At 48.8% G+C, this 14194-nt stretch overlaps 1 protein-coding gene and 1 pseudogene across 1 annotated transcript in view; one reads left to right on the forward strand and one right to left on the reverse strand.

The window, feature by feature from the left end:
- Window positions 1–3629: 3629 nt before the first annotated feature.
- The window catches only part of LOC139233032 (transmembrane protein 272-like), a 33316-nt gene continuing 22751 nt past the window's right edge, over window positions 3630–14194 (reverse strand). Inside the window, exons 3-4 of the mRNA XM_070863549.1 lie at window positions 12468–12647; window positions 3630–4278 (exon numbers count right to left, since the gene is read on the reverse strand). Coding sequence (XP_070719650.1) covers window positions 3914–4278; window positions 12468–12647 — 545 coding nt within the window. The 3' untranslated portion in view covers window positions 3630–3913. The remainder of the gene's footprint in view (window positions 4279–12467; window positions 12648–14194) is intronic.
- On the forward strand, window positions 4633–4834 carry LOC139233243 (U2 spliceosomal RNA; annotated as a pseudogene).

Below are 14194 nucleotides of genomic sequence, written 5' to 3' on the forward strand. Positions count from 1 at the left end.
GGATGCTGGCCTTTAGATCGAGAGGACTTTAGTACAAGGGGGTAGAAGTTGTGCTGCAGCTATACAAAACCCTGGATGTCGACCTTGTCCAGGACTTGTGGATGTCCACCTTTAGCCAGGACCTGAGGATATCCATCTTTGTCCAGGACCTGTGGATGTCCATCTTTGACCAGGACCTGAGGATGTCCACCTTTGGCCAGGACCTGTGGATGTCCATCTTTGGCCAGGACCTGAGGATGTCCACCTTTGACCTGGACCTGAGGATGTTCACCTTTAGCCAGGACCTGTGGATGTCCACCTTTAGCCAGGACCTGAGGATATCCATCTTTGGCCAGGACTTGTGGATGTCCACCTTTGGCCAGGACTTGTGGATGTCCACCTTTGTCCAGGACCTGTGGATGTCCACCTTTGGCCAGGACCTGAGGATATCCATCTTTGGCCTGGACCTGAGGATGTCCACCTTTAGCCTGGACCTGAGGATGTTCACCTTTAGCCAGGACCTGTGGATGTCCACCTTTAGCCAGGACCTGAGGATATCCATCTTTGGCCAGGACTTGTGGATGTCCACCTTTGGCCAGGACTTGTGGATGTCCACCTTTGTCCAGGACCTGTGGATGTCCACCTTTGGCCAGGACCTGAGGATATCCATCTTTGGCCTGGACCTGAGGATGTCCACCTTTGGCCTGGACCTGAGGATGTTCACCTTTAGCCAGGACCTGTGGATATCCACCTTTAGCCAGGACCTGAGGATGTCCACCTTTGACCTGGACCTGAGGATGTTCACCTTTGGCCAGGACCTGAGGATATCCATCTTTGGCCAGGACCTGTGGATGTCCACCTTTGGCCAGGACCTGTGGATGTCCACCTTTAGCCAGGACCTGTGGATGTCCATCTTTGGCCAGGACCTGAGGATATCCATCTTTGGCCAGGACTTGTGGATGTCCACCTTTGGCCAGGACCTGTGGATATCCATCTTTGGCCTGGACCTGAGGATGTCCACCTTTGGCCTGGACCTGAGGATATCCATCTTTGGCCTGGACCTGAGGATATCCATCTTTGGCCAGGACTTGTGGATGTCCACCTTTGGCCAGGACTTGTGGATGTCCACCTTTGTCCAGGACCTGAGGATATCCATCTTTGGCCTGGACCTGAGGATGTTCACCTTTGGCCTGGACCTGTGGATGTCCATTTTGTCCAGGCCCAGGATCCATCCAATTTATAAATTTGCATTCTATGTAACATATGTTTGCCAATTTTTGTTGCTACACAGTTGAAACCGGTGGCCTTTGTGGTTGTCATTCCTTGTTAGGGTCACATGGGAATCATGGGCTAATAATGGATGACTTGTTTTGGTCACATTGTTCCTATGGACCAATCACATCTCTCAAAACCCACGGCAACACCCACAAGCTGGTCATGTGGTCATTGGTGAGCAAAATGACTCAACAGGACAGATCACGTGTTTCCTGTTGGCCATCGCAATCTCCAGAAAGAGACACTAACGGCTTTTTCAAAATGTATTTGTAGATTTTTGAGTTCCTTTTTTTCTCCTCGCCTTAATGCTGTGATCAAAACTGAGTTCAATCAGGATCTACTCACTTGTTTCATACAAAATCTCTGCCATCCTGACCTCTGTTGCTTTTTTTTCAGAACTATTTTTCACTGTGGAAGGACAACTTTATGCAGTCTTTCCATGTCATTTTTCATTTCAATTGTACATCAGACCAATCAAGAGTTTGCATGCAAATTAGATTGTGACATCAGTGGGGCGTGGTACTTGAATGGTTAAATATCTGTACACATCACTGCTGGTTGACTAATGTGTAAAAGTGGGTTTTCAAATTTCTAACTACGATACATTTACGATGTGGGGGCAGTTAACGTGGGCCCCATGCAGCATCCTGGTGGGTCGGGAGGTCAGGGACCAGATTATTGTGTGCTCGCGTCTATTAAAGAGATGGCCGTCCTTCAGGCTGAGGCAGTTTCTGGGGGCTGCAGATCCTTGGGGCATCTACTGGGGGCCAACCGTCAGGGAGTGCAGCAATAAACGCTTTGGAAGAGAGCGCTATCCAGGAAGAGAAGTTAGATGGTCATTGCAGCCCTCCCTTGAAGCTGGTGTTGAAATGATACAGTAGAAAGTATCTAAATGGAATGATCAACCTGGCCCACATCTCAGCTCTCGCTTTTTAAAAAGTTTGTTCATGGGATGTGGGCATCGCTGGCATGGCCAGCATTTATTGCCCATCCCTAATTGCCTTGAGCTACCTTCTTGAACCGCTGCAGTCCATTATACTTCTTTGTAGCTGTTTGGTACAACTGAGGCTCGCTAGGCCATTTCAGAGGGCAGCTACGAATCAATCACATTGATGTGGGTCTGGAGTCACATATAGGCCAGACCGGGTAAGGGCGGCAGATTTCCTTCCCCAAAGGACATTGGTGAACCAGATGGGTTTTTACAACAATCCGGTAGTTTCACGGTCACCATTACTGACACTAGGGGGCCGAAATTCACCACCGCCGGAAATGGGGCGCACCTACCATTTTTGGTGTGCTTTGGCCATCGCGATGGATGCGGCGGCCTATCTTGCTCAGAAATTCAGTTCTTTGTCGGTTATTTTTCGAGCGGGGCGGAAGTCGATCATAATGGGAATGGAAGTGGGGGCGGAGCAGAGAGGTCGGTCATAAGTGGGGCGCAAGTGGCGGGCGGAACGGAGTCTCCGCCGCTGTCAGTCATCAGCGCCGGGCTGGTGAGGTCAGTGCGCTGGCACGTGACCACGTCGCTCCCCTTCATTTAAAGGGGCGAGCCGCTGAGAAGTCTGCGTTTATTTCAGTTCGGTCCATTGGGCCACCGGGGAGGGTTGCGGCCTGGACCAGCGGTCTGGCACACAGCAAGGGGGTGCCAATCTGCCAGGTCGGCCCGACCAAACTCGGGGGCATATTCGTCGGGCCGACCTGGCAGTCGTCCGACACAAGACAATAAGATGGTGGCCGTGGCAGTGGAGGCTTTGGCAGCAGCGGGGGGAGTGGGGCGGATATGGTCACCGCATGAAAAACGCTCGAGGGCAATTGCGCAATCGGCAGCCATTCCGCAAAAAATCGGCGGCCATTCCGCAACGAGTCCTTCACTCAGAGGGTGGTGAATCTTTGGAATTCTCTACCTCAGCGGGCAGTGCAGGCTGAGATCGATAGATTTTCGGACTCGAGGGGAATGGAGGGATCTGGGGATCGGGCGGGAAGGTGGAGTTGAGGTCAAAGATCAGCCATGATCTTATTGAATGGCGGAGCAGGCTCGAGGGGCCATGTGGCCGACTCCTGGTCCTAATCCTCATGTGCTGTGCCTGCCTACATGACCATAGTCGCTCCACTTCAAAAAACTTACTGCACATCAAGCACTCCAGGAGAGGCGTGATATTGCACTATATAAATGCATTTTTTTTTTCTTGCAACAAGCAGCTTTTTGGCATGTGTGTGTGTGGGGGGAGGGGACGCTGTTTAATTCCTTCAAAACGTTTAATAAAGAGACATTTACCACACAGAAAAATAATATATATATATGAACCTGGGGTTTAGACTGTCGCTTTATTGATTTGCCATTCGTACCAAAGTCCTTTGTTTTAATGTGGGTGAATAAACCCTTTCCAATTCAGTATGTAGGCTAGCCCTTGCAGTAAATGAGCCGAGTGGATCAATTGATAGGAGAGCATTGAGCCCTTTGTATGATGCCACTGCAACATGTCATTCCCAAGCGATGGTGCTATTAAGAAGAAAATGCTGTGAAAGTCAGAAGGGACGGGTTACTGCGTGGAATCCGATGCAAAGTTTGCCACTATCATCAGCGCAAAGGTCATCTCAGAAAGAACGCATGGTAAGAAATCTTCAGTTTATTTTTAAAGGAACAGTGTATGGAATACTCTCACAAAACTTTACTCTTGAGCTGCAGTTTCATCAAGCTCCGCCTTAACATGCTTCTTCTGTGTGAGGATGAAACAGACAAAGTGGAGGATTGTGCCTCCTCCTCCTCTTCCTCCTCCTGCTCCTCCTCGGGAGCAGGCAGTGTCTCGGGTCCCACGTCTGGTTGTAAAGTGGTTTTCTCCTCCTCCTCAGGCGGAAGTTCCACACAAAACTTTAGATATACTTCCATACACACTATGGTTATATAGACCACACAAGAAATAGTGACACTCACAATGGCAAAGGTATAAAATCCTTTGTGGCAGTACTGTGGTGAGCTTTCACTGGTATAGTCTGGTGGATAGATTTGATACGTCCAATAAAAACCTGTGTCAAAAAGAAAAGACGTCAAAGACACCGACATGAACACAACATGAGTTCTGAATAATTTGTTTAAAATTGAAAACGGCATCGATAATTTGCTGGGTGTGTTGCACACAACTTATGCTGTGATGCCTCTAAAACATTACTGGATTTTCCCCATGAAGGAGCTGCCCGTCCCGCCTGTAGGACAGGGGCCGAAGTTGCCCCTTCCCTTAAGGCCTGTTACCACCGGGGCCACACTGCGGAGTGGAATGGCCGCCATTCTTAAAAGTTCTGCTCCTGAGGTATCCCGGCTCCCCTTACCTCCGCCCCACTGCTGCCGAGCTTTTTCCGTCGGTGCACTGGACTTGGCGTAAAATGGTGGTACGGCCTTTTGGCTAAGATCATGCGTAACTGACCTGACAGGGGAGTAACCATGACCCCAAAGTGGTTCTCCCTGGATCAGGAAGCTGGTTCTCCTATGCTTTTTGGAAATAGGAGGTGGGTGGGGGGGCTTGACCCATCCACCTCCATGGCACGAACCTGGTATTGCAGTACTTCCAGGAACGGTGCAGTGGCTCTCGGCCTTTTGGCTAAGAGCATTGGCGCAGAGTGATCCTTGATGTGTGCAAGGTGACCTCTGGCGTTTGTGATTTGACAAAGAATTGGAAAGATTGGCTACGAATAAAAAAATTAAAAAAATGGTGGTACGGCTGCCATTAAAGGGGAGGACTTACTGCTGCGGCCGCCATCTTATTTTTTTTGTTGCGATGCCATGTCGGGCCGACAATTACGCCCCCGGGTTCGGCCGGGCCGCCAACAGGCAGCCTGGCACCCCTCCCTTGGCCCGGCCGAAACCCTCTCTGGTGGCCCAGTGGACCGAACTTAAAGAATCGCAGCAGCTCTCCCCTTTAAGTGAAGGGGAGAGCGTGATGACGCGCCAGCGTGATGAAGTCATCAGCGCTACGCTGATGGCTGACAGCAGTGGTCACTCCTGCCCTTCGAATGTGCGAATTTCTGCTCACCACCCCACTTCCACCCCCATTGTGACCGACCTCCGGGCCCCTGGAAAAAAAAGCCAAAGAGCGGAATTTCGCGCAAGAGGCCACCACATCCACCCCTGCAGTAAAAACAGTCTTAACATAGAAACATAGAAAATAGGAGCAGTAGTGGGCCATTCGGCCCCTCGAGCCTGCTCAGCCATTCAATATGATCATGGCTGATCCTCTATCTCAACACCATATTCCCGCTTTCTCCCCATACCCCTTGATGCCTTTTGTGTCTAGAAATCTATCTGTCTCCCTCTTAAATATATTCAGTGACTAGGCCTCCACAGCCTTCTGTGGTAGAGAATTCCACAGGTTCACCACCCTCTGAGTGAAAACATTTCTCCTCATCTCAGTCCTAAATTTCCTACCCCGTATCCTGAGACTGTGACCCCTTGTTCTAGACTTCCCAGCCCCGGGGAAACATCCTCCACGCATCCAGTCTGTCCAACCCTGTCAGAATTTTATACCTTTCAATGAGATCCCCTCTCATTCTTCCAAACTCTAGTGAATACAGGCCCAGTCGACCCAATCTCTCCTCATACGACAGTCCTGCCATCCCAGGAATCAGTCTGGTGAACCTTCGCTGCACTCCCTCTTGTGGCAAGTATATCCTTCCTTAGGTAAGGAGACCAAAACTGCACACAATACTCCAGGTGCAGTCTCACCAGGGCCCTGTATAACTGCAGTAAGACATCCTTGCTCCTGTTCTCAAATCCTCTCGCAATGAAGGCCAACATACCATTTGCCTTCCTAACTGCTTGCTGCACCATGTTTGCTTCCAATGACTGGTGTACAAGGACACCCGGGTCCCTCTGTATATCGACACTTCCAAGCCATCACCATTTAAATAATACTTTGTCCTTATGTTTTTCCTACCAAAGTGGATAACTTCACATTTATCCACGTTATACTGCATCTGCCATGTGTTTGCCCACTCACTCAACCTATCTAAATCGCCTTGCAGCATATTGGCATCCTCCTCACAACTCACAATCCACCTAGTTTTGTGTCATCAGCAAACTTGGAAATATTACATTTGGTTCCCTCATCCAAATTATTTATATATATTGTGAATAGCTGGGGCCCCAGCACTGATCCCTATGGTACCCCACTAGTCACTGCCCGCCACCCCGAAAAAGACCCGTTTATTCCTACTCTCTGTTTCCTGTCAGTTAACCAATTTTCAATCCATGCCAATACATTACCCCCAATCCTATGTGCTTTAATTTTGCGCACTAACCTCTTATGTGGGACTTCATCAAAGTCCTTCTGAAAATCCAAATACACTACATCCACTGGTTCTCCCTTATCTATTCTATCAGTTACAACTTCAAAAAACTCCAGTAGGTTTGTCAGACGTGATTTTCCTTTCATAAATCCATGTTGACTTTGTTTATTCCCGTTGATATTATCTAAGTGTGTCGTTATCACATCCTTTATAATAGACTCTAGCATTTTCTCTACCACTGATGTTAGGCTAACCGGCCTGTAGTTCCCTGTTTTCTCTCTTCCTCCTTTTTTAAATAGTGGGGTTACATTTGCCATCCTCCAATCTGCAGGAACTGTTCCATAATCTATAGAATTTTGGAAGATAACAACCAATGCATCCACTATTCCCATGGCTACCTCTTTTAGTACTCTGGGATGCAGATCATCAGGCCCTGGGGATTTATCTGCCTTCAGTCCCATTAGTTTCTCCAGCACTATTTTCTTACTAATAATCATTTCCTTTAATTCCTGTTGCTCACACATTAGATGGGCTGCGTTTTCGGCGGGGAGCAATTTTGGTCCGCTTCTTGTGCTCATACGGCTGCCACTTGTGGTCGCACGCATTGCCCTCCCGCATCCCCACTATCGGTCGCCCAACATGTTCACCTTTGTGGCCCACCGCCTTCCCACACGAACTGGGAAACAAATACGCTTTGCGCTATCCATTTTTACACAGGATTACATCGGATATACGGCATAGAAACAGGCCATTCAGCCCAACCAGCACATGCCGGCGTTTATGCCCCACTCGAGCCTCCTCCCATCTTTCCTCCTCTAAATCTATCAGCATAACCCTCTATTCCCTTCTCCCCCATTGGCTTGTCCAGCCTCCCCTTAAATACATTGAAACTATTCGCCTCGACCCCTCCCTGTCACAGCGAGTTCCACATTCTCACCCCTCTCTGGGTAAAGATGTTTCTCCGGAATTCTTGGAAGCTTTTTGACTCTCAGCCTTTTTTTTAACCCCCAACTCCACTATATTTACAACCAGCAAACAAAAGAGTTCAACAAAAAAAATCTATACTTTTCTTTAACTGAGCGACTGCTGTCAACAAGCTGCACAGAAAGCGTACAGCGCATAACTGTCAGATCTCAAATTTATAAAATAACCTTCACCACAACAGACAGAGGATCTGAAAAGTACTCCGTCTGCCCAGCTGTCTCACCAGTCCGCTCCCTTCCCGGCTTTTTGAAAAAACTCCCGGCTTTCTCACCAGCCCACTCTCTTTTACGGCTCTTAAAATTTTCCCGGCTTTCTCAACAAACCATCTCCCTTCCCGGCATTTTAGAAACAAATTTAACGAACATGGTCCCATGGTAGTTCTTTGTAGTGGGTTGCTGGACCATTTCAGAGGGCAGTTAAGGGTCAACCACTCAGATAATGAAGCAGTCCGTGCCCGCATGCAGCAAGACCTGGACAATATTCAGGCTTGGGCTGATAAGTGGCAAGTAACATTTGCCAGGCAATGACTATCTCCAACAAGCGAGAGTCTAACCACCGCCCCTTGACATTCAACGGCATTACCTTCACCGAATCCCCCACCATCAACATCCTGGGGGTCACCATTGACCAGAAATTTAACTGGACCAGCCACATAAATACCGTGGCAACAAGAGCGGGTCAGAGGCTGGGTATTCTGCGGTGAGTGTCTCACCTCCTGACTCCCCAAAGCCTTTCCACCATCTACAAGACACAAGTCAGGAGTGTGATGGAACACTCGCCACTTGCCTGGATGAGTTGCAGCTCCAACAACACTCGAGAAGCTCGACACCATCCAGGACAAAGCAGCCCGCTTGATTGACAGCCCATCCACCACCTTCAACACTCACTCCCTCCACCACCTTCAACACTCACTCCCTCCACCACCTTCAACACTCACTCCCTCCACCACCGGCGCCCCCTGGCTGCAGTGTGCACCATCTACAAGATGCACTGCAGCAACTCGCCAAGGCTTCTTCGGCAGCACCTCCCAAACCCGCGACCTCTACCGCCTAGAAGGACAAGGGCAGCAGGCCCATGGGAACACCACCACCTCCACGTTCCCCTCCCAGTCACACACCATCCCGACTGGGAAATATATCGGCTGTTCCTTCATCGTTGCTGGGTCAAAATCCTGGCACTCCCTCCCTAACAGCACTGTGGGAGCACCTTCACCACACGGACTGCAGCGGTTCAAGAAGGCGGCTCACCACCACCTTCTCAAGGGGCAATTAGGGAAGGGCAATAAATGCCGGCCTTGCCAGCGACGCCCACATCCCAGGAACTAACCAAAAAAATTTTTTAAACGTAGTTGTGGGTCTGGAGTCACATACAGGCCAGGGCAGCAGATTTTCCTTCCCTAACGGACGATAGTGAACCAAACAGGCTTTTCTGACAATCTGGTAGTTTCATGGTCACCATTACAGCTTTATTTAATTAACTGAATTTAAATTCCCCAGCTGCCGTGGTGGGATTTGAACTCATGTCTCGGGATCATTAGTCCCGCCCTCTGGGTTACTGGTCCAGTGACATGATCATGGTGCCACCGTACCGCCTTAGTGCTGAATTAGTAGCATGCCCATTAGGAAAGTTTTCGATCTTCTCTCCCCATCTGGAGTAACTGCGTGCAGTTCTGGGCACCCACCTTCAGGAAGGATATATCGGCCTTCGAGCGGGAGCAGCGCGGATTCACCAGAACGATACCGGGGCTAAAAGGGTTCCATTACAAGGACAGGTTGCATAGAATAGGTTTTACTGTATTCTATTGTGTTTGGAAGATTAAGGGGTGATCAAATTAAGTTGATTAAAGGATTTGATAGGGTAGGTAAAGAAAAACTATTTCCTCTGGGGGGAGGAGTCCGGAACAAGATGACGTAGGAACCGGAGGAGGTCATTTAGTCCCTCAAGCCTGTTCCACCATTAAATGAGGTCATGGTTGATGACCAAACTCCATATACCCGCCTTTACTCCCTTTTCCTTAATACCTTTGGTTAACAAAAATCAACAATCTCAGATTTAACATTAACAATTGACCCAGCATCAACTGCCATTTGCGGAAAAGATTTTTAAGCTTCTACCATCCTTTGTGTGTGGAATTGTTTCCTAATTTCACTCCTGGCTCAAACATTTAGGCTACGTTTCCTGGATCTAGATGCCCCAACCAGCAAAAATAGTCTCTCTCTATCTACCTATCTGTTCCCTTTCATATCTTGAAAACTTAGATCCGATCACCCCTTAACCTTCTAAATTCCAAGGAATACAGCCCTAGTTTGTGTAATCTCTCCTAGTAACTTAACCCTTGCAGTCCGGGTACAGTTCTGGTAAACCTAAACCGAGGCCAATATACCCTCCCTGACGTGTGGGACCCAGAACTGCTCACAGTGCTCCAGGTGTGGGCTAACCAGGGTTTTGTACAGCTGCAGCATAACTTCTACCCTCTTGTATTCTGGTCCTCTCAATAGAAAGGTCAGCATCCCATTTAGCCTTTTTCATTATTTTCTGTACCCGTCCATGACATTTTAACAATCTATGTACATGGACCTCTAAGTTAGAGCAAGGCCGTTCAGTGGTGATGTCAAAAAGCACTTCTTCACACAAAGGGCGGTGGAAATCTGGAACTCCGTCCCATAAGGAGCTGTTGAGGCTGGAGGTCAATTGATAATTTCAAAACTGAATTGATCGATTTTTGTTGGGTAAGGGTATTCAGGGTTACGGAATCAAGGCGGGTCAATGGAGTTAAGCCACAGGGCAGCCGTGATCTCATTGAATGGTGGACAGGCTCAAGGGCTGAGTGGCCTATTCCTGTTCCTATTAGAATTTTATAGGCAAGCTGGATTCGAACACAAACCCTAAAGGCAATGGGGCACTATGTTAACCCACTGTTCTAACCAGTTCCCTGATTACACACTGTGCTAATCTACCAGTGCCAACCATAGGATTACATAGGTGGTACAGCACAGAAACAGGCCATTCAGCCCAACCAGTCCATGCCAGCGTTTATGCTCCACTCGAGCCTCCTTCTGTCTTTCCTCACCTAAATCTATCCGCAAAAAGAGCTGGACGCCGGGCCCTGGGACATCATGGGCCACCCTGACCTGCGAGAGCATCGTCACAGGCTGGGGCTATAAAAAGAGCTGGATGCCGGGCCCTGGGACATCATGGGCCACCCTGACCTGCGAGAGAACATCGCCACAGGCCGGGGCTATAAAAAGGGCTGGAACGTCCACTGCAGCTTCCAGCACGAGCCGACACAAATGTGCGATGGCTTCGAAGTGGGCGACTGGGTGACGTCAAAGGGACCCAGGTCGCCGATTGGAGTGTGGGCAGGAGCATCGGCGGGGCCCTGGTAAAGTAGCGCAGCAGGAAGGTCGTGGCGGATTTGCGATGAGTGATCGGGGTGGAGGTGTGATGAGGGATCGTGGCTGAGATTTGGTGGGTGATCATGACAGAGGTTCGGCGAATGTTTGGTGCAGAGGTGCGGTGGGAGATCGCGGCGGAGGTTCGGCGAGTGGTTTTTTTGGTGGGAAGCGGTGAGGGATTGTGGCGGAGGTGCGCCGAATGTTCGTGGTGGAGGAGCGGTGAGGGATCGTGGCGAAGGCGAGGCAAATGTTTGTGGCGGAGGAGCGGCGAGAGATCGTGGCGGAGGAGCGGCGAGAGATCGTGTCAGAGGTCGGCGAATGAGGGTACGGGGCCCAGAAGAGCCGAGGGCCCAGGGCTAGCAAGGGCCAGACCACACTGCGATATGTGTGCACACTAGGTCCGTGCAGCAGAGTACGATTCCAGTCCTCCTGGTTAACCCTTGCCACTGGATTAAGGCCCAGCTCTGTCAAGCCCGTGTGGTGGCTGATGTGCAACGGTCACCACACGCTAAAAAAATCCACGCACAGGCATCTTCCACCCTTCAACTGGAGTTCAGCACTGGAACATCGGGTCCTTCATTGAAACATCTGTGAACTCGTGGAAGCAAGTCATCCTCGTTCGAGGGACCGCCTATGATGATGATATGCTATCTAACCGCCCCTTAAATGCATCAATACTATTCGCCTCAACCCCTCCCTGTGGCAGCGAGTTCCACATTCTCACCGCTCTCTGGGTAAAGAAGATTCTCCTGAATTCCCTGTTGGATTTCTTGATGATTTTCTTATATTGATGGCCACTAGTTATGCTCTCCCCCCAAAAGTGGAAATACTCTCTCGGTGTCTACTCTATCAAAACCTTTCATAATTTTAAAGACCTCTATTAGGTCACCCCTCAGCCTTTTCTTTTCAAGAGAAAAGAGATTCAGTCTGTTCATCCTTTCCTGAAAGATATACCCTCGCATGTTACCCTCGCTTGTAAATCTTCTCTGCACCCTCTCCAGTGCCCCCATATCCTTTTTATAATATGGCGGCCAGAACTTTACGCCATGCTCCGAGTGGGAGCCAGTGTAAGTCAGTGAGCACATGGGGAGATTGGTGAGTGGGGCTTGGTGCGGGTTAGGCTTTTTTGCTTCCCCTCCAGTGCCCCTATATTTTTTTGTAATATGGTGACCAGAATATGGAGGCAAAATGCTGGCAATACTCAACGGGTCAGGCAGGATCTATGGAGAGAGAAACAGAGTTAACGTTTCAGGTCGATGGCCTTCCGTCAGAACTGAAAAAAGTTAGAGATGGAAAAGGTTTTACACAACTACGGAGGCAGGGGAAGGGGGGAAGGGGAGAAAAGAGTCAAAGGGAAGGTGTGCGATAGGGTGGAAGGGAGGAGAGAGTAAGTGACAAAAGACATGATGGTGCGAGGTAAGAGGGGACAGTGAAAGAAACAATAGCTGGATCTGGACTCCAGAGGAGATGTAAAGGGCCATAGCAGAATCATACCAACAGTTTTATTTAGAGCAAATGGGAGCCATGGTGTTCTTATCCCACAGTACTTCAAATTACCTGCAGCAAGCCAGGCACCCTCAATTATCTTGCACAGCATCAGCCAGTTCTTCATACAAGATTCGGCATATGATGCTCCGAAAAACTCCAGCGACATTATTGAAATATTTAATAACCCAGAAACAATATTATAAATGGGAATTAAGTGTCCTTTGGGGCAAGAATGCAGAAAGCGGACAGCTGAAAGACAGAATTAAAAAAATACGTCACATAGAAACATAGAAACATAGAAAATAGATGCAGGAGTAGGCCATTCGGCCCTTCGAGCCTGCACCACCATTCAATATAATCATGTCTGATCATTCACCTCTGTACCTCTTTCCTGCTTTCTCTCCATAACCCCTGATCCCTTTAGCCGTAAGGGCCACATCTAACTCCCTTTTGAATATATCTAACGGACAGGTATCAACAACTCTCTGTGGTAGGGAATTCCTCAGGTTAACAACTTTCTGAGTGAAGAAGTTTCTCCTCATCTCAGTCTCAAATGGCCTACCCCTCATCCTTGGACTGGGTCCCCTGGTTCTGGACTTCCCCAACATCGGGAACATTCTTCCTGCATCTAACCTGTCCAGTCCCGTCAGAATTTTACATGTTTCTATGAGATCCCCTCTCATCCTTCTAAACTCCAGTAAATAAAGGCCCACTTGATCCAGTCTCTCTTCATATGTCAGTCCAGCCATCCCGGGAATCAGTCTGGTGAACCTTTGCTGCACTCCCTCAATAGCAAGAACGTCCTTCCTCAGATTAGGAGACCAAAACTGAACACAATATTCCAGGTGAGGCCTCACCAAGGCCCTGTACAACTGTAGTAAGACCTCCCTGCTCCTATACTCAAATCCCCTCGCTATGAAGGCCAACATACCATTTGCCTTCCTCACCGCCTGCTGTACCTGCATGCCAACTTTCAATGACTGATGTACCATGACACCCAGGTCTTGTTGCACCTCCCCTTTTCCTAATCTGCCGCCATTCAGATAATATTCTGCCTTCGTGTTTTTGCCCCCAAAGTGGATAACCTCACATTTATCCACATTATACTGCATCTGCCATGCATTTGCCCACTCACCTAACCTGTCCAAGACACCCTGCAGTCTCTTAGCATCCTCCTCATGGCTCACACCGCCACCCAGTTTAATGTCATCTGCAAACTTAGAGATATTACACTCCATTCCTTCATCTAAATCATTAATGTATATTGCGAATAGCTTGGCTCCCAACACTGAGCCCTGCAGCACCCTACTAGTCACTGCCTGCCATTCTGTAAAGGACCCGTTTATCCCGACTGTCTGCTTCCTGTCTGCCAACCAATTCTCTATCTACGTCAGTACATTACCCCCAATACCATGTGCTTTAATTTTACACACCAATCTCTTATGTGGGACCTTGTCAAAAGCCTTTTGAAAGTCCAAATACACCACATCCACTGGTTCTCCCTTGTCCACTCTACTAGTTACATCCTCAAAAAATTGGTGATCATTTTCCAACAGTCTATCGACTCTGGATCAGTTCCTATGGACTGGAGGGTAGCTCTCAAACTCTATTTTCCCCCTCCTAATTAAACCCTTTGTCCTCCTCTGCTAAGTTCTAAATTTCTCCCAGTCCTCAGGTTTGCTGCTTTTTCTGGCCAATTTATATGCCTCTTCCTTGGATTTAACACTGTCTTTAATTTCCCTTGTTAGCCACGGTTGAGCCACCTTCCCTGTTTTATTTTTACTCCAGACATGGAT

This window comes from Pristiophorus japonicus, chromosome 20 (genome assembly GCF_044704955.1).
Source record: "Pristiophorus japonicus isolate sPriJap1 chromosome 20, sPriJap1.hap1, whole genome shotgun sequence".
NCBI classification, from domain to species: Eukaryota; Metazoa; Chordata; class Chondrichthyes; family Pristiophoridae; genus Pristiophorus; species Pristiophorus japonicus.